The sequence below is a fragment of the Diorhabda sublineata genome, chromosome 10 (genome assembly GCF_026230105.1).
Source record: "Diorhabda sublineata isolate icDioSubl1.1 chromosome 10, icDioSubl1.1, whole genome shotgun sequence".
Classification (NCBI taxonomy): domain Eukaryota; kingdom Metazoa; phylum Arthropoda; class Insecta; order Coleoptera; family Chrysomelidae; genus Diorhabda; species Diorhabda sublineata.
The window spans coordinates 7,107,912-7,120,469 of record NC_079483.1 but is presented as its reverse complement, the minus strand read 5'-3'; the positions used below and the strand labels follow the sequence as shown (position 1 = coordinate 7,120,469).

The 12,558-nt window shown below is 31.3% G+C and overlaps 1 protein-coding gene across 1 annotated transcript in view; it reads right to left on the bottom strand.

Moving 5' to 3' along the window:
- LOC130449834 (uncharacterized) overlaps nucleotides 1-12,219 on the bottom strand; it is a 34,325-nt gene extending 22,106 nt beyond the window's left edge. The window contains exon 1 of the mRNA XM_056787872.1: nucleotides 11,734-12,219. Coding sequence (XP_056643850.1) covers nucleotides 11,734-12,073 — 340 coding nt within the window. The 5' untranslated portion in view covers nucleotides 12,074-12,219. The remainder of the gene's footprint in view (nucleotides 1-11,733) is intronic.
- Between the last annotated feature and the right edge of the window lie 339 nt (nucleotides 12,220-12,558).

Below are 12,558 nucleotides of genomic sequence, written 5' to 3'. Positions count from 1 at the left end.
TTTTTTAAACAATAATATGTTTTTCGATGTTTCAACAAATTTGAAGTCTCGTATTTCCAATACTGCGAGACCTACCAACGTCCTGACTTTTTATTACAAAAAACTAACATTTAAAAACACTCCACTGAAATCTGAGAACAATCTGTCAATTATTTTGGCGAGAGTGATTTTTTTAAACAATAATATGTTTTTCGATGTTTCAACAAATTTGAAGTCTCGTATTTCCAATACTGCGAGACCTACCAACGTCCTGACTTTTTATTGCAAAAAACTAGCATTTAAAAACACTCCACTGAAATCTGAGAACAATCTGTCAATTATTTTGGCGTGAGTGATTTTTTTAAACAATAATATGTTTTTCGATGTTTCAACAAATTTGAAGTCTCGTATTTCCAATACTGCGAGACCTACCAACGTCCTGACCTTTTATTACAAAAAACTAACATTTAATAACATTTAAAAACACTCCACTGAAATCTGAGAACAATCTGTCAATTATTTTGGCGTGAGTGATTTTTTTAAACAATAATATGTTTTTCGATGTTTCAACAAATTTGAAGTCTCGTATTTCCAATACTGCGAGACCTACCAACGTCCTGACTTTTTATTACAAAAAACTAACATTTAATAACATTTAAAAACACTCCACTGAAATCTGAGAACAATCTGTCAATTATTTTGGCGTGAGTGATTTTTTTAAACAATAATATGTTTTTCGATGTTTCAACAAATTTGAAGTCTCGTATTTCCAATACTGCGAGACCTACCAACGTCCTGACTTTTTATTACAAAAAACTAACATTTAAAAACACTCCACTGAAATCTGAGAACAATCTGTCAATTATTTTGGCGTGAGTGATTTTTTTAAACAATAATATGTTTTTCGATGTTTCAACAAATTTGAAGTCTCGTATTTCCAATACTGCGAGACCTACCAACGTCCTGACTTTTTATTACAAAAAACTAACATTTAAAAACACTCCACTGAAATCTGAGAACAATCTGTCAATTATTTTGGCGTGAGTGATTTTTTTAAACAATAATATGTTTTTCGATGTTTCAACAAATTTGAAGTCTCGTATTTCCAATACTGCGAGACCTACCAACGTCCTGACTTTTTATTACAAAAAACTAACATTTAAAAACACTCCACTGAAATCTGAGAACAATCTGTCAATTATTTTGGCGTGAGTGATTTTTTTAAATAATAATATGTTTTTCGATGTTTCAACAAATTTGAAGTCTCGTATTTCCAATACTGCGAGACCTACCAACGTCCTGACTTTTTATTACAAAAAACTAACATTTAAAAACACTCCACTGAAATCTGAGAACAATCTGTCAATTATTTTGGCGTGAGTGATTTTTTTAAACAATAATATGTTTTTCGATGTTTCAACAAATTTGAAGTCTCGTATTTCCAATACTGCGAGACCTACCAACGTCCTGACTTTTTATTACAAAAAACTAACATTTAAAAACACTCCACTGAAATCTGAGAACAATCTGTCAATTATTTTGGCGTGAGTGATTTTTTTAAACAATAATATGTTTTTCGATGTTTCAACAAATTTGAAGTCTCGTATTTCCAATACTGCGAGACCTACCAACGTCCCGACCTTTTATTACAAAAAACTAACATTTAAAAACCCTCCACTGAAATCTGAGAACAATCTGTCAATTATTTTGGCGTGAGTGATTTTTTTAAACAATAATATGTTTTTCGATGTTTCAACAAATTTGAAGTCTCGTATTTCCAATACTGCGAGACCTACCAACGTCCCGACCTTTTATTACAAAAAACTAACATTTAAAAACACTCCACTGAAATCTGAGAACAATCTGTCAATTATTTTGGCGTGAGTGATTTTTTTAAACAATAATATGTTTTTCGATGTTTCAGCAAATTTGAAGTCTCGTATTTCCAATACTGCGAGACCTACCAACGTCCCGACCTTTTATTACAAAAAACTAACATTTAAAAACCCTCCACTGAAATCTGAGAACAATCTGTCAATTATTTTGGCGTGAGTGATTTTTTTAAACAATAATATGTTTTTCGATGTTTCAACAAATTTGAAGTCTCGTATTTCCAATACTGCGAGACCTACCAACGTCCTGACTTTTTATTGCAAAAAACTAACATTTAAAAACACTCCACTGAAATCTGAGAACAATCTGTCAATTATTTTGGCGTGAGTGATTTTTTTAAACAATAATATGTTTTTCGATGTTTCAACAAATTTGAAGTCTCGTATTTCCAATACTGCGAGACCTACCAACGTCCTGACTTTTTATTACAAAAAACTAACATTTAAAAACACTCCACTGAAATCTGAGAACAATCTGTCAATTATTTTGGCGTGAGTGATTTTTTTAAACAATAATATGTTTTTCGATGTTTCAACAAATTTGAAGTCTCGTATTTCCAATACTGCGAGACCTACCAACGTCCTGACTTTTTATTACAAAAAACTAACATTTAATAACATTTAAAAACACTCCACTGAAATCTGAGAACAATCTGTCAATTATTTTGGCGTGAGTGATTTTTTTAAACAATAATATGTTTTTCGATGTTTCAACAAATTTGAAGTCTCGTATTTCCAATACTGCGAGACCTACCAACGTCCTGACTTTTTATTACAAAAAACTAACATTTAAAAACACTCCACTGAAATCTGAGAACAATCTGTCAATTATTTTGGCGTGAGTGATTTTTTTAAACAATAATATGTTTTTCGATGTTTCAACAAATTTGAAGTCTCGTATTTCCAATACTGCGAGACCTACCAGCGTCCTGACCTTTTATTACAAAAAACTAACATTTAATAACATTTAAAAACACTCCACTGAAATCTGAGAACAATCTGTCAATTATTTTGGCGAGAGTGATTTTTTTAAACAATAATATGTTTTTCGATGTTTCAACAAATTTGAAGTCTCGTATTTCCAATACTGCGAGACCTACCAACGTCCCGACCTTTTATTACAAAAAACTAACATTTAAAAACCCTCCACTGAAATCTGAGAACAATCTGTCAATTATTTTGGCGTGAGTGATTTTTTTAAACAATAATATGTTTTTCGATGTTTCAACAAATTTGAAGTCTCGTATTTCCAATACTGCGAGACCTACCAACGTCCTGACTTTTTATTACAAAAAACTAACATTTAAAAACACTCCACTGAAATCTGAGAACAATCTGTCAATTATTTTGGCGTGAGTGATTTTTTTAAACAATAATATGTTTTTCGATGTTTCAACAAATTTGAAGTCTCGTATTTCCAATACTGCGAGACCTACCAACGTCCTGACTTTTTATTACAAAAAACTAACATTTAAAAACACTCCACTGAAATCTGAGAACAATCTGTCAATTATTTTGGCGTGAGTGATTTTTTTAAACAATAATATGTTTTTCGATGTTTCAACAAATTTGAAGTCTCGTATTTCCAATACTGCGAGACCTACCAACGTCCTGACCTTTTATTACAAAAAACTAACATTTAATAACATTTAAAAACACTCCACTGAAATCTGAGAACAATCTGTCAATTATTTTGGCGAGAGTGATTTTTTTAAACAATAATATGTTTTTCGATGTTTCAACAAATTTGAAGTCTCGTATTTCCAATACTGCGAGACCTACCAACGTCCTGACTTTTTATTACAAAAAACTAACATTTAATAACATTTAAAAACACTCCACTGAAATCTGAGAACAATCTGTCAATTATTTTGGCGTGAGTGATTTTTTTAAACAATAATATGTTTTTCGATGTTTCAACAAATTTGAAGTCTCGTATTTCCAATACTGCGAGACCTACCAACGTCCTGACTTTTTATTACAAAAAACTAACATTTAATAACATTTAAAAACACTCCACTGAAATCTGAGAACAATCTGTCAATTATTTTGGCGTGAGTGATTTTTTTAAACAATAATATGTTTTTCGATGTTTCAACAAATTTGAAGTCTCGTATTTCCAATACTGCGAGACCTACCAACGTCCTGACTTTTTATTACAAAAAACTAACATTTAAAAACACTCCACTGAAATCTGAGAACAATCTGTCAATTATTTTGGCGTGAGTGATTTTTTTAAACAATAATATGTTTTTCGATGTTTCAACAAATTTGAAGTCTCGTATTTCCAATACTGCGAGACCTACCAACGTCCTGACCTTTTATTACAAAAAACTAACATTTAATAACATTTAAAAACACTCCACTGAAATCTGAGAACAATCTGTCAATTATTTTGGCGAGAGTGATTTTTTTAAACAATAATATGTTTTTCGATGTTTCAACAAATTTGAAGTCTCGTATTTCCAATACTGCGAGACCTACCAACGTCCCGACCTTTTATTACAAAAAACTAACATTTAAAAACCCTCCACTGAAATCTGAGAACAATCTGTCAATTATTTTGGCGTGAGTGATTTTTTTAAACAATAATATGTTTTTCGATGTTTCAACAAATTTGAAGTCTCGTATTTCCAATACTGCGAGACCTACCAACGTCCTGACTTTTTATTACAAAAAACTAACATTTAAAAACACTCCACTGAAATCTGAGAACAATCTGTCAATTATTTTGGCGTGAGTGATTTTTTTAAACAATAATATGTTTTTCGATGTTTCAACAAATTTGAAGTCTCGTATTTCCAATACTGCGAGACCTACCAACGTCCTGACTTTTTATTACAAAAAACTAACATTTAAAAACACTCCACTGAAATCTGAGAACAATCTGTCAATTATTTTGGCGTGAGTGATTTTTTTAAACAATAATATGTTTTTCGATGTTTCAACAAATTTGAAGTCTCGTATTTCCAATACTGCGAGACCTACCAACGTCCTGACCTTTTATTACAAAAAACTAACATTTAATAACATTTAAAAACACTCCACTGAAATCTGAGAACAATCTGTCAATTATTTTGGCGAGAGTGATTTTTTTAAACAATAATATGTTTTTCGATGTTTCAACAAATTTGAAGTCTCGTATTTCCAATACTGCGAGACCTACCAACGTCCTGACTTTTTATTACAAAAAACTAACATTTAATAACATTTAAAAACACTCCACTGAAATCTGAGAACAATCTGTCAATTATTTTGGCGTGAGTGATTTTTTTAAACAATAATATGTTTTTCGATGTTTCAACAAATTTGAAGTCTCGTATTTCCAATACTGCGAGACCTACCAACGTCCTGACTTTTTATTACAAAAAACTAACATTTAATAACATTTAAAAACACTCCACTGAAATCTGAGAACAATCTGTCAATTATTTTGGCGTGAGTGATTTTTTTAAACAATAATATGTTTTTCGATGTTTCAACAAATTTGAAGTCTCGTATTTCCAATACTGCGAGACCTACCAACGTCCTGACTTTTTATTACAAAAAACTAACATTTAAAAACACTCCACTGAAATCTGAGAACAATCTGTCAATTATTTTGGCGTGAGTGATTTTTTTAAACAATAATATGTTTTTCGATGTTTCAACAAATTTGAAGTCTCGTATTTCCAATACTGCGAGACCTACCAACGTCCTGACCTTTTATTACAAAAAACTAACATTTAATAACATTTAAAAACACTCCACTGAAATCTGAGAACAATCTGTCAATTATTTTGGCGAGAGTGATTTTTTTAAACAATAATATGTTTTTCGATGTTTCAACAAATTTGAAGTCTCGTATTTCCAATACTGCGAGACCTACCAACGTCCCGACCTTTTATTACAAAAAACTAACATTTAAAAACCCTCCACTGAAATCTGAGAACAATCTGTCAATTATTTTGGCGTGAGTGATTTTTTTAAACAATAATATGTTTTTCGATGTTTCAACAAATTTGAAGTCTCGTATTTCCAATACTGCGAGACCTACCAACGTCCTGACCTTTTATTACAAAAAACTAACATTTAATAACATTTAAAAACACTCCACTGAAATCTGAGAACAATCTGTCAATTATTTTGGCGTGAGTGATTTTTTTAAACAATAATATGTTTTTCGATGTTTCAACAAATTTGAAGTCTCGTATTTCCAATACTGCGAGACCTACCAACGTCCTGACCTTTTATTACAAAAAACTAACATTTAATAACATTTAAAAACACTCCACTGAAATCTGAGAACAATCTGTCAATTATTTTGGCGAGAGTGATTTTTTTAAACAATAATATGTTTTTCGATGTTTCAACAAATTTGAAGTCTCGTATTTCCAATACTGCGAGACCTACCAACGTCCTGACTTTTTATTACAAAAAACTAACATTTAAAAACACTCCACTGAAATCTGAGAACAATCTGTCAATTATTTTGGCGTGAGTGATTTTTTTAAACAATAATATGTTTTTCGATGTTTCAACAAATTTGAAGTCTCGTATTTCCAATACTGCGAGACCTACCAACGTCCTGACCTTTTATTACAAAAAACTAACATTTAATAACATTTAAAAACACTCCACTGAAATCTGAGAACAATCTGTCAATTATTTTGGCGAGAGTGATTTTTTTAAACAATAATATGTTTTTCGATGTTTCAACAAATTTGAAGTCTCGTATTTCCAATACTGCGAGACCTACCAACGTCCCGACCTTTTATTACAAAAAACTAACATTTAAAAACCCTCCACTGAAATCTGAGAACAATCTGTCAATTATTTTGGCGTGAGTGATTTTTTTAAACAATAATATGTTTTTCGATGTTTCAACAAATTTGAAGTCTCGTATTTCCAATACTGCGAGACCTACCAACGTCCTGACTTTTTATTACAAAAAACTAACATTTAAAAACACTCCACTGAAATCTGAGAACAATCTGTCAATTATTTTGGCGTGAGTGATTTTTTTAAACAATAATATGTTTTTCGATGTTTCAACAAATTTGAAGTCTCGTATTTCCAATACTGCGAGACCTACCAACGTCCTGACTTTTTATTACAAAAAACTAACATTTAAAAACACTCCACTGAAATCTGAGAACAATCTGTCAATTATTTTGGCGTGAGTGATTTTTTTAAACAATAATATGTTTTTCGATGTTTCAACAAATTTGAAGTCTCGTATTTCCAATACTGCGAGACCTACCAACGTCCTGACCTTTTATTACAAAAAACTAACATTTAATAACATTTAAAAACACTCCACTGAAATCTGAGAACAATCTGTCAATTATTTTGGCGAGAGTGATTTTTTTAAACAATAATATGTTTTTCGATGTTTCAACAAATTTGAAGTCTCGTATTTCCAATACTGCGAGACCTACCAACGTCCTGACTTTTTATTACAAAAAACTAACATTTAATAACATTTAAAAACACTCCACTGAAATCTGAGAACAATCTGTCAATTATTTTGGCGTGAGTGATTTTTTTAAACAATAATATGTTTTTCGATGTTTCAACAAATTTGAAGTCTCGTATTTCCAATACTGCGAGACCTACCAACGTCCTGACTTTTTATTACAAAAAACTAACATTTAATAACATTTAAAAACACTCCACTGAAATCTGAGAACAATCTGTCAATTATTTTGGCGTGAGTGATTTTTTTAAACAATAATATGTTTTTCGATGTTTCAACAAATTTGAAGTCTCGTATTTCCAATACTGCGAGACCTACCAACGTCCTGACTTTTTATTACAAAAAACTAACATTTAAAAACACTCCACTGAAATCTGAGAACAATCTGTCAATTATTTTGGCGAGAGTGATTTTTTTAAACAATAATATGTTTTTCGATGTTTCAACAAATTTGAAGTCTCGTATTTCCAATACTGCGAGACCTACCAACGTCCCGACCTTTTATTACAAAAAACTAACATTTAAAAACCCTCCACTGAAATCTGAGAACAATCTGTCAATTATTTTGGCGTGAGTGATTTTTTTAAACAATAATATGTTTTTCGATGTTTCAACAAATTTGAAGTCTCGTATTTCCAATACTGCGAGACCTACCAACGTCCTGACTTTTTATTACAAAAAACTAACATTTAAAAACACTCCACTGAAATCTGAGAACAATCTGTCAATTATTTTGGCGTGAGTGATTTTTTAAAACAATAATATGTTTTTCGATGTTTCAACAAATTTGAAGTCTCGTATTTCCAATACTGCGAGACCTACCAACGTCCTGACTTTTTATTACAAAAAACTAACATTTAATAACATTTAAAAACACTCCACTGAAATCTGAGAACAATCTGTCAATTATTTTGGCGAGAGTGATTTTTTTAAACAATAATATGTTTTTCGATGTTTCAACAAATTTGAAGTCTCGTATTTCCAATACTGCGAGACCTACCAACGTCCTGACTTTTTATTACAAAAAACTAACATTTAAAAACACTCCACTGAAATCTGAGAACAATCTGTCAATTATTTTGGCGTGAGTGATTTTTTTAAACAATAATATGTTTTTCGATGTTTCAACAAATTTGAAGTCTCGTATTTCCAATACTGCGAGACCTACCAACGTCCTGACTTTTTATTACAAAAAACTAACATTTAAAAACACTCCACTGAAATCTGAGAACAATCTGTCAATTATTTTGGCGTGAGTGATTTTTTAAAACAATAATATGTTTTTCGATGTTTCAACAAATTTGAAGTCTCGTATTTCCAATACTGCGAGACCTACCAACGTCCTGACTTTTTATTACAAAAAACTAACATTTAATAACATTTAAAAACACTCCACTGAAATCTGAGAACAATCTGTCAATTATTTTGGCGAGAGTGATTTTTTTAAACAATAATATGTTTTTCGATGTTTCAACAAATTTGAAGTCTCGTATTTCCAATACTGCGAGACCTACCAACGTCCTGACTTTTTATGACAAAAAACTAACATTTAAAAACACTCCACTGAAATCTGAGAACAATCTTTCAATTATTTTGGCGTGAGTGATTTTTTTAAACAATAATATGTTTTTCGATATTTGCACAAGTTTGAAGTCTCGTATTTCCAATACTGCGAGACCGAATCGCCGCTATCGCTCATATTTTTAGGACCTTTATCTCTATTTTTCACGTTTTTGAACTTGTAGACTGGACTATAATGAGCACAACGTACTTTGAAGTTAGTCTCTACTAACATTTTCAACAAAGTTATCAAAGTTTGTTTGCCAACAATATAGAAATATAAGAAATATAATCACGTTTTGCAAAAATTGTTGCTAAGTAAATTTAAGAACAGTTTCGATATCCAAAATTCGCAAATTTTAATAGTGCTAATTATTTTTTTATCTTCGTTTCCTGTACCAATAACGAACAGTAACAAACAACTAAAAACAACTTTGAACTTGTAGATAAAGAATTTTTTTTTGTATCTTATAAATGTACTCGAACAACCGTGTAATTTTTCTATGATAACTTACATGATTTATTTCTGAAAGTGCATTCAGTATAATCGTTATTTCTAACACTATCACCACCGGATTGATTTCTGTATCTGTGTCTCGAATTCACTCTAATCAACTTCATATTTCCACGCATTTATTACGATTTTCGGGTAGTCGCACTTTACACTTTACAGACATTAAAATTTCGAACTGCGCCTAAACATATAAACACCAAAATCTAAATTCGTTACATGTTATGATCGCTATGGTATTTTCCAGACTTCGAAAACAATGTTTCAAACAGACGGATATAATTTATAATATTCATATAGACACTCGATTATTATGTTCAAATAAAACAAACTCTAATTAATATTCGGTGTTTATTAATTACTTTTATAACAAAAACTGGTTGTATTACGTCAACATGATGTTTTTTTTTATTTTTAAATATGATTGCGGTCATTATCACACATTGACATAAGTGGAATTCCATAACCTTTAAACTAAAGATATTGAAAATTATAGTTTCTAATTATTTGGTACGGATATGGATCCGGTTGTAGCCCAACTACGTTTTATTGGCCTTGTACAATCGCGATACACATACACAGATATGCCTACGCGCGATCTCTTTCGCATAATGTGACGTCACGTTGGAATCAAAATGTCAACTTAATGTATGGGGACGTGGGCTCATAATAAGGGAAGCTGTTCAATCGAATTACACCAAATCTCATTTATACCGATGGGGGATGTACGAAAATCTCACGTCAACGTCAAAAATATTACAGATATTAATGGATGGAATAGATGGAGCCACCCTCTTCGAAACGAATGGAACAAGCACGAGCTATAATAAATAACACATAAAAAGGATTCATTTCGATGTGTTAGATTATTTAAGGTTAGGTTATGTTATGTTTAGATAGGCTTAGGTTAGGTTATGTCAGGTTATGTTAGGTTATGTTAGGTTATGTTATGTTTAGGTAGGTTTAGGTTTAGGTTTGGGTTTAGGTGTTTATGCGTCTCAGGTTTGGGTTTATATTTAGATTTATTATATCTCTATTATGTATTTGGAATGTTTAAATAAGGTCGTTGCGTATATGTGTTGTTATTAACAATTTAAATATTTTCTTCTAAGGAAAATGAGCAATAAATGAATTTAGTTAGAGAATATCCATCGTTTTATTGAATCGAGAGTGAAGAATTGCGAAGATAATTATTGTTAGTAATAAAATTTGCCGCATACATGTCATACAGTGCGTCGCGCGCTACTCATTTTTTCAACAAATCCATCGATACCTCATCCAGGAAATCCCAAGTAACTTTCTTAATGTCCAAATAGTTTACAAATAATAATATACCTAACTTTGGAAAAATCCATGAGCCTTCTACTTGATCTTTGTTCCGAGGCTTTTTGATTCGTGCAGAAATTCATTCTGTCTCGACACCGCGAAGCTATCGGATGTCGGAACACCGAAATCTCAGTAAAACTACGCTGTTTCTGGAGATTTAGCTCACGCGACTTAATATTTTTGTGTGTATATTTTTGTTGGTATATTATAGTAAGTTTAAGTTATTGAACTGCCTCTCCACTACCCTTGCTACTAAGATTAGCGCTCACATGGCGGCGAGTCAAACAATAAGACAACAAATCGTTTTATGAAATTTCTATCAAAAATTTCCTACTTTTAAGTAATCATTGCTGATAAAATATGTAAAATTTTATGGAAAGCGGGGTGAGTACGATTTTCATGGCCGTGATTTGGCTTAATTAGGCCAAAATAAATCGAAAATGAAGAATGAAATTTTTCGATATCTCGTTTCGTTTTCGAGATATCGATACTTAAAGTTAGTTAGTTCAAAATTCGCTTTATTGAACAGATGGCGTTTAATAGTTCGTTTTAAATGAATATTTTATCACTTCAAATTCAATATAAATCTTGTAATTCAATAGACAAAAGATTTCTTATTTAATTTTTATATTATTTACCCTGATATTTCAAAATTATATAGGAAAAAAAACAGTTTTTTATAACAAAATGAAACATTTTGATCATTTTCATCACTCTGTGATGAATATAACTTAACATACGATAAATACATGAATAATTTGATGTTTTTCATAAAGATTTGTTGGTTGTTTTTCATTATTTAGGTTAGGTTAGGTAACCTAACCTAATTTTTCCAGCTTCAAGTATCGATATCTCGAAAACGAAGCGAGATATAGAAAAATTTTATTCTTCATTTTCGATTTATTTTGGATCGATTTACAAATGGCCACGGAAATCGTGTCTGGAAAGTTGATATGTAGTATAAACACAAATTTTTTTTTAGAAACGAAAGTTGTCGTTCAACTAACCTTCACACGATGAATTCGGTATTTCCGATCCATCTTTAATTTCGATAGGTTGTCCGTCATTTCCTTGATAAATGGTGACGTTGCCGTTGACATTGAACTGAGTCACTGGTCCGATAATAACGTCGTTAGAATTATCAATATTAACGGCGGCATTTTCTAAATTAACTAATTCTCTATTGGCGACACCCACGAACTCGTTGTACACCTCGAGCCCCACGTTATCGCACCCTTTTCGCTCCTCATCTACACTCGAACTATTTTGTCTTTCAATATCCGATTTGATATTCGACGCGGTAGCACCGATGTCCATTAACGATGGATAAATAAACCTCTGTGACATTGAAAACGTACATCATAACCTCTTCAAAGTGAAAGCATAACTACGGCGCTAATAACGTTTCAATAAAAAATAAAAAAATAAGTTGTTATCACGAAATAATGATTTTTTTTGTAACAAATGAATTAAAAGATATCTCCTCGCCTTGGTTGGAGAATCTACATGTGAATTAGAATTAATTCCATACCCATATTCGACGTTGTTTATCTAGGAATTATAAGTGGGGATCAATAGGCCAGTACTTGGTCTAAAGGATTCGAAATAAAAAATGTCTTTGATTAATTCCAACAACGTACGAAAGAAAAAAAATGCGTTGATTCTTTTTTTGTTTTATAGATCATACGAATCGAAAAAATATAGTCGCGTTTGACTAAGAAAAAAATGTTGTTTCATCAAGACAATGGCACCAGGTCACGTATCTGTTAATTCAAAGTCCAAAATCGATTAATTAAAGTGTGAATTGCCACATCATACATCCTATTTACCAG